The sequence below is a fragment of the Mytilus edulis genome, chromosome 7, assembly GCF_963676685.1.
Source record: "Mytilus edulis chromosome 7, xbMytEdul2.2, whole genome shotgun sequence".
NCBI classification, from domain to species: domain Eukaryota; kingdom Metazoa; phylum Mollusca; class Bivalvia; order Mytilida; family Mytilidae; genus Mytilus; species Mytilus edulis.
This window is the reverse complement of record NC_092350.1, coordinates 39,952,472-39,967,943: the sequence shown is the minus strand read 5'-3', so window position 1 is coordinate 39,967,943 and position 15,472 is coordinate 39,952,472. Positions and strand designations below refer to the sequence as shown.

The 15,472-nt window shown below is 34.1% G+C and overlaps 1 protein-coding gene across 9 annotated transcripts in view; it reads right to left on the bottom strand.

The window, feature by feature from the left end:
• The window catches only part of LOC139482682 (tumor protein p53-inducible protein 11-like), a 202,034-nt gene that overhangs the window by 87,659 nt on the left and 98,903 nt on the right, over positions 1-15,472 (bottom strand). The window contains exon 1 of one of the 9 annotated variants that reach the window (XM_071266732.1): positions 3,102-4,003. The exons of 7 other annotated variants lie outside the window; for them this stretch is intronic. In XM_071266732.1, coding sequence (XP_071122833.1) covers positions 3,102-3,241 — 140 coding nt within the window. In that variant the 5' untranslated portion in view covers positions 3,242-4,003. Of the gene's footprint in view, positions 1-3,101; positions 4,004-15,472 lie in introns of those variants that run through there. One more of the 9 variants, XM_071266731.1, reaches the window with a different exon arrangement.

Here is a 15,472-nt window from a genome sequence, read left to right as displayed (position 1 = left end):
GAATAGAGTAATAAGCTGTTGACACAGAAACATGTCTCGCTGGTCAGCACAAAATTCATAACAGACAATCTGAAAGACAGCAACATTTCTAATTATTCAGTCATTGGACCATGCATGACCTAGGGTCCAGGGCCTAGAAATGGTCCACACAATGAGATGTAGTGATAGTAATGCAACTTTATAGAAACTATCATTGATAAATCACAAGTAGTATCAAACTGACTTAGGTAGAAACTTAACAATTGTTGACAGCAATGACACCGCCAGAAAAGCTACATCTGTGTCATCAGCTGAGACAAAAACTGGTTTGCTCGGAGTCAGAACTTAAGGTATTGAGGTAGGTCAAGTGAGTCAAGTGTAAGCTTCAAAATTGTTCCATTGTGAGATAGTACTATATACCTCTCAAGGTATCAATAAATATATAAATCCAGCTTCATCACTATGTTAGTAGGTCTAGAACATAAGCAAGATGTAATTTTTCATATCAAATTCCCATGTTTATGTTCGATTATGCATGTACATGTAGTATAATAATATACCATTTGACATTAACTGTGACATCCATTATCATATGCAATTACTGGGTTCATATGAAAACAATAAAATTTCATTTCAGTTTGGAAGTTTGACATCATGAAAAATTATCAAGATAAATCAGACCTTTAGTATATGTTAATATTAGATATATGCTGTATCTGTATGCAGTATGGGTTGAATATTGAAATTTATCATATACTTAGCATTAATATGATAGCTTTTGCATATGTGTAATGGGCGGAAGTGCACAAGCCATATCTTCCCACCCGGGCTGATAACCCATATCAAGTGCCTCTCGTGCAAAAAACCCATATCAGTGCCTCTCGTGCAAGTTACTTCCGGTGTTTCCGGTATCGGTTGTTTACTTTTCCATTGTGACGTCAGATGTTTTTTATGACGACGTCAAAATTTACGGGAACTTTTGTGGGGATAGTTTAATACTTGCTAACAAATGCCATTGACAATTATGAATCATTTTATAGTACAACAGACATGGAGTAGCAATGATCGTAAAACTCTTCCAAATTTTCAATGTTTCAAAATGCCTCTATAGGAAATGTTACCATAAATATATAAGGAGTATAATGCTCGTGTTAGACAACTATAGTATATTTGATTCATAATTTTAATTTTCTTTATAAAATGTTTGACTGTTTTAGTTATTGCATTAGTTTTTTTGCCTTACATAAAACTTATTTTTTGTCAGAAGTATATGATAAAGCGATTAATACATGGCCTTTTCCATATCAGCCTGGGTATCATCCCTCGACCCATATCAGCACCTCGACTCCGTCTCAGGCTGATATGGGGGTCTCGGGTTGATACCCAGGCTGATATGGAAAAGGCCATGTATTAATCTCTATGTAAATTATTAATATATATCCTAAGGTTTTGAATAAAATGTTTTATTAATAATTGTAGCTTATAGACATACACTCTACTAATGTTATTCAAATGAGGGGAAAATGTTTAGACAAGCAAATACCAATATATTTCTTTAACTTATATTTTCTGTTTATATATACATATATTTGGATTCCCTCAAGCCAATATTCCTTACAGAAAGAACAAATTCCAAAAATCATGAGATGATATCAATCATGTCAGCTCATTAGAACCACTAAGTAATTTACAGATAATTCATTTGGGAATTTATAAAGAAAATTGATAATAATTACTCAAAATAAGATGACATTGTATTCTTTATGGATAAATTGATAGATCTGATGAAATTTTTCTCAAAAGAAAATTATCATGGGAACTCTCTTCTGGTTTGCTTTTTAACGTAAATAGAATTTTACTAATTTGATGTTTACTTGATATATACATGTATATGTAACCCTTAAGATGTACTAAAGAAGTATTTAATGCTTTAAAAGCTCGTTTTTTTGTTTTACACTTCAACATTAAAATACTTGTTGACAAGAAAATATGGTAGAATTTTTTTATCTTGTTCATGAGATAATATGTTTAAAGTCAATGTTCATATTAAATATATTTGGAAAAGGCACCATTTTTATTTTGACTTTTGATTAAATTGCTATTATGCATCTAATATATTAATGTTACAACAAAGATTGCAACATGTCTTTTTCGGTTTACTGACCATGCTTATACAATTTTTACATAATTGATGCCCCTGACCAGCAAGTTAATATTCCAAACTTTAAGCAAGCAATGTTTTCAATGCATTTTTTTCTGCATGTACTAGTAGTTAATGAAAATATCATTATATGGTTAACTGCCAATTCTCAACTAGTTGTACTGAAGTTGTTTTAATTAAGTGTTTTAATTCAGGTAAAAAAGGAGATGAAAAAAACACGTCAAAGAAACCAGTTTAATTTTGTACGGTTCAGCTGGTTGAATACTCCAAAAACTAGATTAATAACCTCCCGAGTGTGTTGTTTCTTTACCAATGTTCAGGATCATTATCAGTGGTGGTCTACAGTTAAATTTCTGCATTTTTTGTCTTTCAAAAATTTGGTTTGAAGACAGATGTTTGAAACTCCATTGACATTTTTGTTAAGGTCATGTTAAAAGTTGAAAAACGGTAATACAGTAGTAGGTCCATATGTTCATGTCTAAAATGACAAAAGCAACCTTTTAGACTTCCTCATAAAGGAGGGGGAGGACAGGGGGGTACCCTTCTCCCTTCTCCCACCTCTCTTATCCTTTCTCCTACCCCCGTTCTCCTTTCTCCCATTAGAATAAAACATCTCCTTTTGAGATATTTTTTCTTGCATTTTCTAAAAGGAGAGATATTTTATTTTTTCTCCTTTCTCCAACTTTTTCTCCTTTCTCCCAGCCTTCCTCTCCTTTCTCCTACCCCCTGTCTCCCTTATCCCTGTCCTCCCCCTCATAAAGAATGGTATTTCAATATTCTGACCAATTTTTATGTCTAAAAAATTATTTTTCATACAAAATTTTATAAACCATACAGCGAAAAAGGGCAGAATACACAATTTGTATATAAAATTCTGACTTGAAAGATTTAGGAGACCTTAGGATGGACAATTAAATACTGGGAAATTTCTTACTTTTACAAAAGAAAATTAAAGACTTACTTTTCCAGTTTATGTAGGTGTGGCATTCTCTTGGTAGCTGGGGCTGTGATAATATTAGCAGGAATAGTATCAGTAGTATTTCCCTCTGCTCCAAGGGAATTCCCCTCTACGGAGGGTTTCCTTTCAATATTATTCTCCATAATCAAGAATAGTTATTTCAATCAAGCAATATTCCAGTTGAAACTAAAGTGCTTAAATTAGTTAAAATCAATGTAATCACAAAAATTCTACAATCTACAATAAATGTTGCTCCAAAGAATCTTTTGTCAAAGATGTTTACGGCCTGTACAACCTTACAAACCATGTATTGACAATATTTATAGTATTTTCCAAGGATGCAACATAAACTGGATGTAACACTTATAGATCTATAAAATTTATAAGTGATAATTTCAACACGTTCAGTTTCAATATTGATGATCTAAATATAAATCCTTCAAATAATTATCCGACAATATCGGTAGCTTACTATTAACAGAAAAGTCTTCAAGCGCTTATTTTAATCCATCAATATATAGTTTATATGCCTTTTTTTTAATCCATCAATAGTTTATATACAAAGGTTCATGGTAACAGGTAATTTTATATATACTGTTTAGGCTATGCAACGTGTTGAGGTAAAAATATCATACCACTCGATGAAAACCAAGTATCATCATAAAAATGCAATTGTTGCCTATGAGGAGAAATCTTGGAAAATCACTGAAATATAAACTCTCGATTGCTGCTATTATGTATCAATGCCTCAAATCTATAAACAAGGTCCAAACAGAAATCTGATGAAACACAGATTTTTATTATAGGAATATATGTAAACCTGTCTTATGTATACATATATATGCAAATGAGTTCTGTGGCTAGGCTGACATCCCGTCAGAACTAATCCTATTCATCCTATGCTTAGGACAATATCAATTGGCTATCTACCTGAGAAACTTGCTATTGCAATTAACATCCCTTTCAAAAGATTGATCTAGATATAGAATCGGTTCTCGCACCAGCAACCAAGTTTGAAAATCTTTATTTGATTAATTATTAGATGTTCTGTACATACAAAAGGAAGCCTACAGAATGTTAAATCTTCTGGGATTAAAAGCCGTCATATTTTTACGTTTTGATCAATCATTGTAATTGGACATTTTGAAATCCTATTGGATGAAATAAACATCAACTGAAATTTTTACACATTTTCTCCGTTGGCGATTTTACGCATTTATGACTACAAAGCAAAGATACTTTTGAGTAAATGCTTCCTATTATGGCAAAAGATTGTTTTTGAAAATAACAATTGGATGTGAAAATTTGATTATTTTATATTCCTGTGTGACCATTTTAGGGTTGCTCAAAGTGTCGACTGCTTAATGGATTCATTGATGTTTTAAACTAGATATATCGTTATCAGTCATGTATATGTCAGATTTACATCAAATATGTCTTTAGTATTGAGTTTTCATCAAATAGTACATGACCAGGTTATGTTTACAAACTAATGTTACAGAAAACTAAATATAATGGAAACAATGATTTGAAATCAGTTTATTTATGACATGGGATTTTTTTATGACAATAACGGATCAAAGATAATTATAGGGAAAATACATAATTCATTATTGATAAAAAACTAGAGGCTCTAAAGAGCCTGTGTCGCTCACCTTGGTCTATGTGAATATTAAACAATGGACACAGATGGATTCATGACAAAATTGTGTTTTTGTGATGGTGATGTGTTTGTAGATCTTACTTTACTTAACATTCTTGCTGCTTAAATTTATCTCTCTCTACAACAGTACTTTCTGTGGAAAATGTTATTGAAAATCTTAAAATTTTAAGAAAATTGTTAAAAATTGACTATGAAGGGCAATAACTCCTTAGGGGGTCAATTGACTATTTTGGTCATACTGACTTATTTTTAGTTCTTACTTTGCTGTACATTATTGCTGTTTACAGTTTATCTCTATCTATAATAATATTCAAGATAACAAAAAAACAGCAAAATTTCCTCAAAATTACCAATTCAGGGGCAGCAACCCTAACAAATGATTATCTGATTCATCTGAAAATTCCAGGGCAGATAGATCGTGATCTGATCAACAATTATACTTCCTGTCAGATTTGCTCTTAATGCTTTGGTTTTTGAGTTATAAGCCAAAAACTGCATTTTACCCTCATGTTCTATTTTTAGCCATGGCTGCCATCTTGGTTTGTTGGCCGAGTTACCGGACACATTTTTTTAACTAGATACCCCAATGATGATTATGGCTAAGTTTGGTAAAATTTGGCCTCGTAGTTTCAGGGGAGAAGATTTTTCTAAAAGATAACCAAGATTTACGAAAAATGGTTAAAAATTGACTATAAAGGGCAATAACTCCTAAAGTGGTCAACTGACCATTTTGGTCATGTTGACTTATTTGTAGATCTTACTTTGATGAACATTATTGATGTTTACAGTTTATCTCTATCTATAATAATATTCAAGATAATAGCCAAAAACAGCAAAATTTCCTTAAAATTACCATTTCAGGGGCAGCAACCCAACAACGGAATGTCCGATTCATCTGAAAATTTCAGGGTAGATAGATCTTGACCTGATGAACAATTTTACACTGTCAGATTTGCTCTAAATGCTTTGGTTTTTGAGTTATAAGCCAAAAACTGCATTTTACCCCTATGTTCTATTTTTAGCCATGGCGGCCATCTTGGTTGGTTGGCCGGGTCACCGGACACATTTTTTTAACTAGATACCCCAATGATGATTATGGCCAAGTTTGGTTAAATTTGGCCCAGTAGTTTCAGAGGAGAAGATTTTTGTAAAAGTTAATGCAGGATGTCGACGACGGACGAAGACGACGGACGCCAAGTGATGAGAAAAGCTCACTTGGCCTTTCGGCCAGGTGAGCTAAAAATGTATATAAATATACATAAATAAAATTTCACAATCATTGATGTCTATTGCAATGAACCAATTCTTACCTTTCACAGATTCTTCTAAATAACAGATAAGTCAACAGAAACATGATAAAAGTGAATATTTTCTATGCCTTTTAACTTTCTTTCTACTTCAATTGAAAATGGTAATGTTTTGCATTTTCTTACAGTTAGAATTTGTATTTTGCTTCTTAAATTTCAGGTTCATACTTAGCATATTGAAAATATCAAATAAGTGACATTATATGTTGTTAAGTCTCATAAAGTTTTCTATCAAAATAGATCTGGACTCTTCTGACAAAATATCTAATGGCTTGGAATAGTAAATTACTGCTCTGTCATCATTTAGGAGGAGTTGATTACTTTTCAGTTTCTCCAGATGATTTCTTGACATTATAAGCAGTGTGAAAATTACCTGAAATTATAGATTATATGGAATATAAAAATACATAAAATAAATTGTGTCCATAGTACATGGATGCCCAACTCACACGATCATTTTCTATGTTCAGTGGACTGTGAAACTTGGGTCAAAACTTTAATTTGGCATTAAAATTAGAAAGATCATATTAAACATAAAATAGTTGGCAAGAAAATCTGGCTGCGTGTCAATGGAAGAGTGATTTCATTGGCTGATTTTTATAATATTCAAATCAAACAAAAAGGCTACAAAGTAACAACACTTGGCCAGCACCTCATAAGGAACATTCATGCCATGTTTGGTTCCATTTCCTTCAGCGGTTGTCTATAAAAAGTTCAAAATGTAAAACGTTAATGAGGACAAAGACGAATGACAAAGACGGAAGCCAAGTAATTGGCCCTTTGGGCCAGGTGAGCTAAAAATAAACAAACCCCCTAATTTCAATAACAAGAGGCTGTCACAACGACAGCAAACCGGATTTATTAATATTTATTTGTGTCCTGGCAATATCACAAGAACCATTACTGATGAATGGTGAAAGTGAAAATCGTCAATATCAAATTTGACCTCCATTTTGTCATCAGTATCAACATATTAAAATTTGAAAAGCTTAGATTGAATGGTTTATGAGTAAATGCAACAACGTGAATGGAAACGCCATTTTACAATCTTTCAAGAACCAAAACGCCTCAACGGTAAAAGTCAAAATCGTCATTATTGAACTTGACCTCCATTTTGTCATCAGTAACAACATATAAAAATTTCAAAAGCTTTGGTTGAATGGTTCATGAGAAAATGCACGGACATGACTGGAAACACCATTTTTCAATCTTTCAAGAACCATAACTCCTGAACGGTAAAAGTCAAAATCGTCATTATTGAACTTGACTTCTATTTTGTCATCAGTTACAACATATTAAAATTTGGGAAGCTTTGGTAGAACAGTTCATGCGTAAATGCACAGACACAACTGGAAACTCCATTTTTCAATCTTTCAAGAACCATAACTCCTGAACGGTAAAAGTCAAAATCGTCATTATTGAACTTGACCTCCATTTTGTCACCAGTAACAACATATTAAAATTTGGGAAGTTTTGGTAGAACAGTTCATGCGTAAATGCACGGACATGACAGAAAACTCCATTTTTCAATCTTTCAAGAACCATAACTCCTGAACGGTAAAAGTCAAAATCGCCATTATTCAACTTGACCTTCATTTAGTTGTCAGTAACAACATATTAAATAATTAAAATTTTAAAAGCTTTGGCTGAACGGTTCATGAGTTAATGCACGGACAACATTTGATTGCCGCCCGCCCGGCCGACTGCCCAACTGCCCGGCTGCCCGACTGCCCAGCCGCCGTACATCCCCAAATCAATAACCAACATTTTTGTCACAAAAATCCGGTTAAAAATTATGCATTTTTTGTAGTTTTGAGAAAAGACAACAATATCACTGCATTCGCATTATCTTCTCAATATAAATTTGTTTACTGCTATAGAAGAGTTTACCTTTGTCTGGTCAATGATCATGCCTGGCATAGTCAATTCAGATTCGATTCTTGATCCCTGGTATCTATTCAGATCTAAAAGCAGCTCACCACCATGCTGTCCAAGAACTCTTGTATTAGTAATTCTTTCTATAAGAGGCAGATCAGCTTCTTGGTTACTCTCTGTTAGTGATGAAAATGAGCAAGATGAACTTGCAACACTAGAACTAGAACTGGAATCACTTGGATAGTTACCATCTGATGAATATTCATTTGATCTTGATCTTTTGCTTCGTTTCCTACCTTTAATATCATTCTTCACCTGCAACACATTTTTTTATGGTAATACAAAACAAGAGTGCACACACTGAAATGTCTCGCCTTCTTTACTAATTATTGATATTATGTTTATAGTCCTAAATATAAAGTTTTATTACAACTGTCTCATAAACTTAACATTAAGCAAGATAACTAAACATTGACCAATAAACCATGAAAATGAGGTCAAAGTCAGATGAACCATGCCAGGCAGATATTTAAACAATTCTTACATACAACAAATATAGTTGAGCTATTGCTTATAGTTTAAGAAAAACAGACCAAAACACAACCAGATGCTCCGCAGGGCGCAGCTTTATACGACCGTAGAGGTTGAACCCTGAATGGTTGGGGCAAGTATGGACACAACATTCAAGCTGGATTCAGCTCTAAATTTGGATTGTGATTAAAAAGTTGACACAGCATAGGTTTCGGACACAGAATGAATGTGGTCTAATGAACTTAAAATATTTTTTTTGCAATATTGCCTTTGAGCAATTCACTATGCTGTTGAATATTAATCCTCTCAAAAAAATGTTTGAAGAAATTTCTTTTTATCTATGAAATCTGAAATGAGAAAAATTTATCTCCCCTCCCTCATTTTTTTTCACATCCCCCTTTCCCTTTTTTCAAAACTGATCTCAATTCAAATTTCTAATGGAGTTTGAAACAATGACTACTCATTTAAATACATCATAAAATATTAAAAATGTAACAAGAGGTGCTTGTTATCACTGAATGGTAAAGATTGTTTTAATTTATCAGTTGGTGGTTAAAGTGAATATACATTGTATATTGTATAAAACAATGATTTAAGTTGATTCAACTACTATTCTGGACAAAGAAAGATAACTCCAATCAAATGAAAATTTCTTGCTATTGCACAATATTGTGCAATTAGATATTTCTTGCTATTGCGCAATACTGTGCAATTGAAAATATTTGCTATTGCCTGATTGCACAATACTGTGCAATTGAAGATTTCTTGCTATTGCACAATACTGAGCAATTGAAAATTTCTTGCTATTGCACAATACTGTGCAATTGAAGATTTCTTGCTATTGCTGAATACTGTACATGTGCAATTGAAAATTTCTTGCTATTGCACAATACTAATTATAATAATTTTGGATCCTGATTTGAACCAACTTGAAAACTGGGCCCATAATCAAAAATCTAAGTACATGTTTAGGTTCAGCATATCAAAAAAGCCCAAGATTTCAATTTTTGTTAAAATCAAACTTAGTTTAATTTTGGACCCTTTGGACTTTAATGTAGACCAATTTGAAAACGGGACTAAAAATTAAGAATCTACATACACAGTTAGATTTGGCATATCAAAGAACCCCAATTATTCAATTTTTGATGAAATCAAACAAAGTTTAATTTTGGAACCCGATTTGGAACCAACTTGAAAACTGGGCCAATAATCAAAAATCTATGTACATTTTTAGATTCAGCATATCAAAGAACACCAAGGATTCAATATTTGTTAAAATCAAACTAAGTTTAATTTTGGACCCTTTGGACCTTAATGTAGACCAATTTGAAAATGGGACCAAAAATTAAGAATCTACATACAGTTAGTTAGTCATTAACCTTGTGTCAAACTGTCATTGATTTCTATTTACTTAAACTAAAGTTATAGTGCCAAAACCAAGAAAATGCTTATTTGGGCCCTTTTTGGCCCCTAATTCCTAAAATGTTGGGACCAAAACTCCCAAAATCAATACCAACCTTCCTTTTGTGGTCATAAACCTCGTGTTAAAATTTCATAGATTTCTATTCACTTTTACTAAGGTTAGAGTGCGAAAACTAAAAGTATTCGGACGACGACGACAACGCAGCCAACGTGATAGCAATATACGACGAAAAATTTGCGGTCGTATAAAAAGAGTGCACACACTGAAATGTCTCGCCTTCTTTACTAATCATTGATATTATGTTGATAGTCCTAAGTATAAAGCTTTATTACAACTGTCACATAAACGTTACATTAACCAAGATAACTAAACAAAGACCAATGAACCATGAAAATGAGGTCAAGGTCAGATAAACCATGCCAGGCTGACATGTACAGCTAACAATGCTTCCATAAAACAAATATAGTTGACCTAATACTTATAGTTTAAGAAAAATAGACTAAAACACAAAAACTTAACACTGAGCAATGAACCGTGAAAATGAGGTCAAGGTCAAATAAAACCTGCGCGACTAATATATAAATCATAAAATATTTCCATACACTAAATATAGTTGACCTTTGGCATATAGTATCAGATAAAAAGACCAAAACTGAAAAACTTAACTTTGACCACTGAACCATGAAAATGGGGTCAAGGTCAGATGACATCTGTCTGCTAGACATGTTCACCTTACAATCATTCCATACAACAAATATAGTAGAACTATTGCATAAAGTATGAGAAAAACAGACCAAAACACAAAAACTTAACTATAACCACTGAACCATGAAAATGAGGTCAAGGTCAGATGACACCTGCCAGTTGGTCATGTACACCTTACAGTCCTTCCATACACCCCAAAACTTAACCTTGTTCACTGAGCCATGAAATGAGGTCCAGGTCAAGTGAAAACTGTCTGACGGGCATGAGGACCTTGCAAAGTACGCACATACCAAATATAGTTATCCTATTACTTATAATAAGAGAGAATTCAACATTACAAAAAATCTGAACTTTTTTTTCAAGTGGTCACTGAACCATGAAAATGAGGTCAAGGATATTGGACATGTGACTGACGGAAACTTCGTAACATGAGGCATCTATTTACAAAGTATGAAGCATCTAGGTCTTCCACGTTCTACAAGTGAAACTGCGAGCTACTGCTCACTGATGATACCCCCGCCGCAAGTGGATAATATTAATAGTGTAAAAATATGCAAGTGTTCGGTAAACAGGAAGTTGTCGAGTGATGAATCTGAAAACGCATCACACGGTATAGCTGACTTATAAAAATCCTGAAACCAAATTTCAGAAATCCTTGTATTGTAGTTCCTGAGAAAAATGTGACGAAAATTTTTAACTTGGTTATCATGTGTAAAATCATACAAGTGTTCTGTAAACAGGAAGTAGTCGAGTGATGAATCTGAAAACGCATCACACGGTATAGCTGACTTATATAAATCCTGAAACCAAATTTCAGAAATCCTTGTATTGTAGTTCCTGAGAAAAATGTGACGAAAATTTTCAACTTGGCTATCATGTGTAAAATCATACAAGTGTTCGGTAAACAGGAAGTTGTCGAGTGATGAATCTGAAAACGCATCACACGGTATAGCTGACTTATATAAATCCTGAAACCAAATTTCAGAAATCCTTGTATTGTAGTTCCTGAGAAAAATGTGACGAAAATTTTCAACTTGGCTATCATGTGTAAAATCAGACAAGTGTTCGGTAAACAGGAAGTTGTCAAGTGATGAATCTGAAAACGCATCACACGGTGTGGGTGACATATATAAATGTTGATACCAAATTACAGAAAGGGTGGATGTGTAGTTCCTGAGAAAAATGTGACGAAAGTTTCATGGGACGGACTGACTGACTGACGGACGGACTGACGGACGGACTGATGGACGGACGGACGGACTGACAGACAGAGGTAAAACAGTATACCCCCCCTTTTTTAAAGCGGGGGTATAAAAATATAAAGCTTTTAAGAAGTGAGCTAACACTGCCGCCGCCGGATCACTATCCCTATGTCAAGCTTTCTTTAACAAAAGTTGCAGGCTTGACAAAAATTTAACTTTGACCACTGAACCATGCAAATTAGGTCAAGGTCAGATGACATCTGCCCACTAGACATGTACATATGCACACCTTGCAATCATTTCATACAACAAATATAGTAGACCTATTGCATAAAGTATGAGAAAAACAGACCAAAACACAACCAGGTGCTCCGCAGGGCGCAGCTTTATACGACCGCAGAGGTCGAACCCTGAACAGTTGGGGCAAGTATGGACAAAACATTCTAGCGTGATACAGCTCTGAATTTGGATTGTGATCAAATTTTTGACATTACATGGTTTTTTTGTACACAAAACAAATGTCAAGATTTTACAAATTTTACAATTAAAGATTTCTTCTTCAAACTTTTTAAATCTAAAATTAAATAGTTGACACAGCATAGGTTTCTGACACAGAATGAATGTGGTCTAATGAACTTAAAAGTTTGTTTTTGCCTTTTAGCAATTCACTATGCTGTTGAATATTAATCCTTTCAAAAAAATGTTTGAAGAAATTTTCTTTTTATTTATGAAATCTGAAATGAGAAAAATTTAACCCCCCCCCCCCCCCCCCCCCCCCCTTTTTTCACATCCTCGTTTCCCTTTTTCCAAAACTGATATCAATTCAAATTTCTAATGGAGTTTGCAACAATAACTACTCTTTTAAATACATCATAAAATATTAAAATGTAAAATAAAGTGCTTGTTATCACTGAATGGTAAAGATTGGTTGGTAGTAAAAGTGAACATACATTGTTTATTGTATAAAACAATAAAAAAAAACTTCATCAGCAACATTTTATATTGGCAAATTTTCAATGAAGTTATTTACATAAAGTTATTGGCAAATAAAAATAGAAAATGACATCATAGTCATGTGTGGCAAATGTCCAACATTTTAGATAAGATAAGGAAATAAGATGTAAAACTGGAGGCTCTCAAGAGCCTGTATCGCTCACCTGATTCTACTTGGGTTTTTGAAATCATATAAAAAAATATAAAATTTGGCAAAAAGTGACAACACAACCTCATTTATAAGGAAAGGAACATGTTCAATTTCATTCAAAAGTCCCCCACTGGCAGCCATCTTGGATGATGGATCGGCTACAAAGTAACAACACTTGGTCAGCACCTCATAAGGAACATTCATGCCATGTTTGGTTTTATTCCATTCAGTGGTTCTCTAAAAGAAGTCATTTGTATGTATTTCCCATAGGGTCCTATGTTAAACTAAGTCCCCCGCTGGCGGCCATCTTGGATAATGGATCAGCTACAAAGTAACAACACTTGGTCAGCACCACATTAGGAACATTCATGCCATGTTTGATTTCATTCCATTCAGTGGTTCTCTAAAAGAAGTCATTTGTATGCATTTCCCATAGGGTCCTATGTTAAACTAAGTCCCACGCTGGCGGCCATCTTGGATGATGGATCAGCTACAAAGTAACAACACTTGGTCAGCACCACATAAGGAACATTCATGCCATGTTTGGTTTCATTCCATTCAGTGGTTCACTAGAAGAAGTGATTTGTATGCATTTCCCATAGGGTCCTATGTTAAACTAAGTCCCCCGCTGGCGGCCTTCTTGGATAATGGATCGGCTACAAAGTAACAACACTTGGTCAGCACTCCATAAGGAACATTCATGCTATGTTTTGTTTCATTCCATTTAGTGGTTCTCTAGAAGAAGTCATTTGTATGCATTTCCCATAGGGTCCTATGTTAAACTAAGTCCCCCGCTGGCGGCCATCTTGGATAATGGATCGGCTACAAAGTAACAACACGTGGTCAGCACTCCATAAGGAACATTCATGCCATGTTTGGTTTCATTCCATTCAGTGGTTCTCTAGAAGAAGTCATTTGTATGCATTTCCCATAGGGTCCTATGTTAAACTAAGTCCCCCGCTGGCGGCCATCTTGGATGATGGATCGGCTACAAAGTAACAACACTTGGTCAGCACCCCATAAGGATAATTCGTGCTATGTTTGGTTTTATTCCATTCAGTGGTTCTCTAAAAGAAGTCATTTGTATGCATTTCCCATAGGGTCCTATGTTAAACTAAGTCCCCGGCTGGCGGCCATCTTGGATGATGGATCGGCAACAAAGTAACAACACTTGGTCAGCACCTCATAAGGAACATTCATGCCATGTTTGGTTTCATTCCATTCAATGGTTCTCTAAAAGAAGTCATTTGTATGCATTTCCCATAGCGTTCTATGTTAAACTAAGTCCCCCGCTGGCGGCCATCTTGGATGATGGATCGGCTACAAAGTAACAACACTTGGTCAGCACCTCATAAGGAACATTCATGCCATGTTTGGTTCCATTCCATTCAGTGGTTCTCTAGAAGAAGTTCAAAATGTAAATTGTTAACGACGACGACGACGACGGACGACGACGACGGACGACGACGACGGACGACGGACGCCAAGTGGTGAGAAAAGCTCACTTGGCCCTTCGGGCCAGGTGAGCTAATAAAAGCTTGTAGAAATAATAAGACTAATTCTGATTTATATATATATATGATATAAAAATGTTGGATGAGATAATTTATATCAGCTTATTGAGTTACTTTGAAAATCCATTTCATAAGCATTTTGAAAAACTCTTCACTTGTATTTATCAACCAAGTTATAATTTCACTTTATAATTTACAATTTTTTTTTTAATTAATGTACACCACTGCAGATTCTTGAATGCCTATTAGACACATTAATTCCATGTTTCTTCTGCATTCTTTAAATAGGTTAAGCTAAAGCACTTGTAACCAGCTCCATTTATTTCTTTACCAATTAAATGATGAATATCTTAATGCATTACTTTGATCTGAGGAAAATAATCTACAAAGAAATCAACCAGTATACAAATAGCTAAAAGTGCAATCCTTGTTAGAACACAGTTTGTTAATTACACTAATTGGAATCAAGGATCAGCTGTTCACAGACAGAGATTCAACAGAGAGGAACAAAGTAATAGCAAGTCAATAGCCATGCACCTGATACAATCTCCTTTATAATGTACAGTCATAGGTACATGATTTTCTAGTAAGATTGAGAGGTATCAAATTTTAATGAAAGATCTCAGCTGATATTTCAATTCCTTGTGATGGCTGTAACAAAATAACTTCAGCATATAATAATCTGGTTATCTATTATAGGCTTTATAGCAAATTTAGCTATGTTATTTCTATACTGAATACTTCAAGGAGCATGTGTTGCTCACCTGCTAATTTTGCATAAAATTCATACATTGTGAAGAAAGTATTACATATACTGTGTTCAAATAAAAGTTCACAAAAAAGATATATCATCCATCAAGGGCAATAACTTCTATAAGGAGAAGACTTAAGATTTCTGGTATTTTCACTGATTTGTTATAGTTCTGTTCATGATCTGATAAATTACGCTTTTTATAGTGTCTATCCATTTACTTTAACTTACACCAAAAGTAAAAACAATGGTTCAAAAT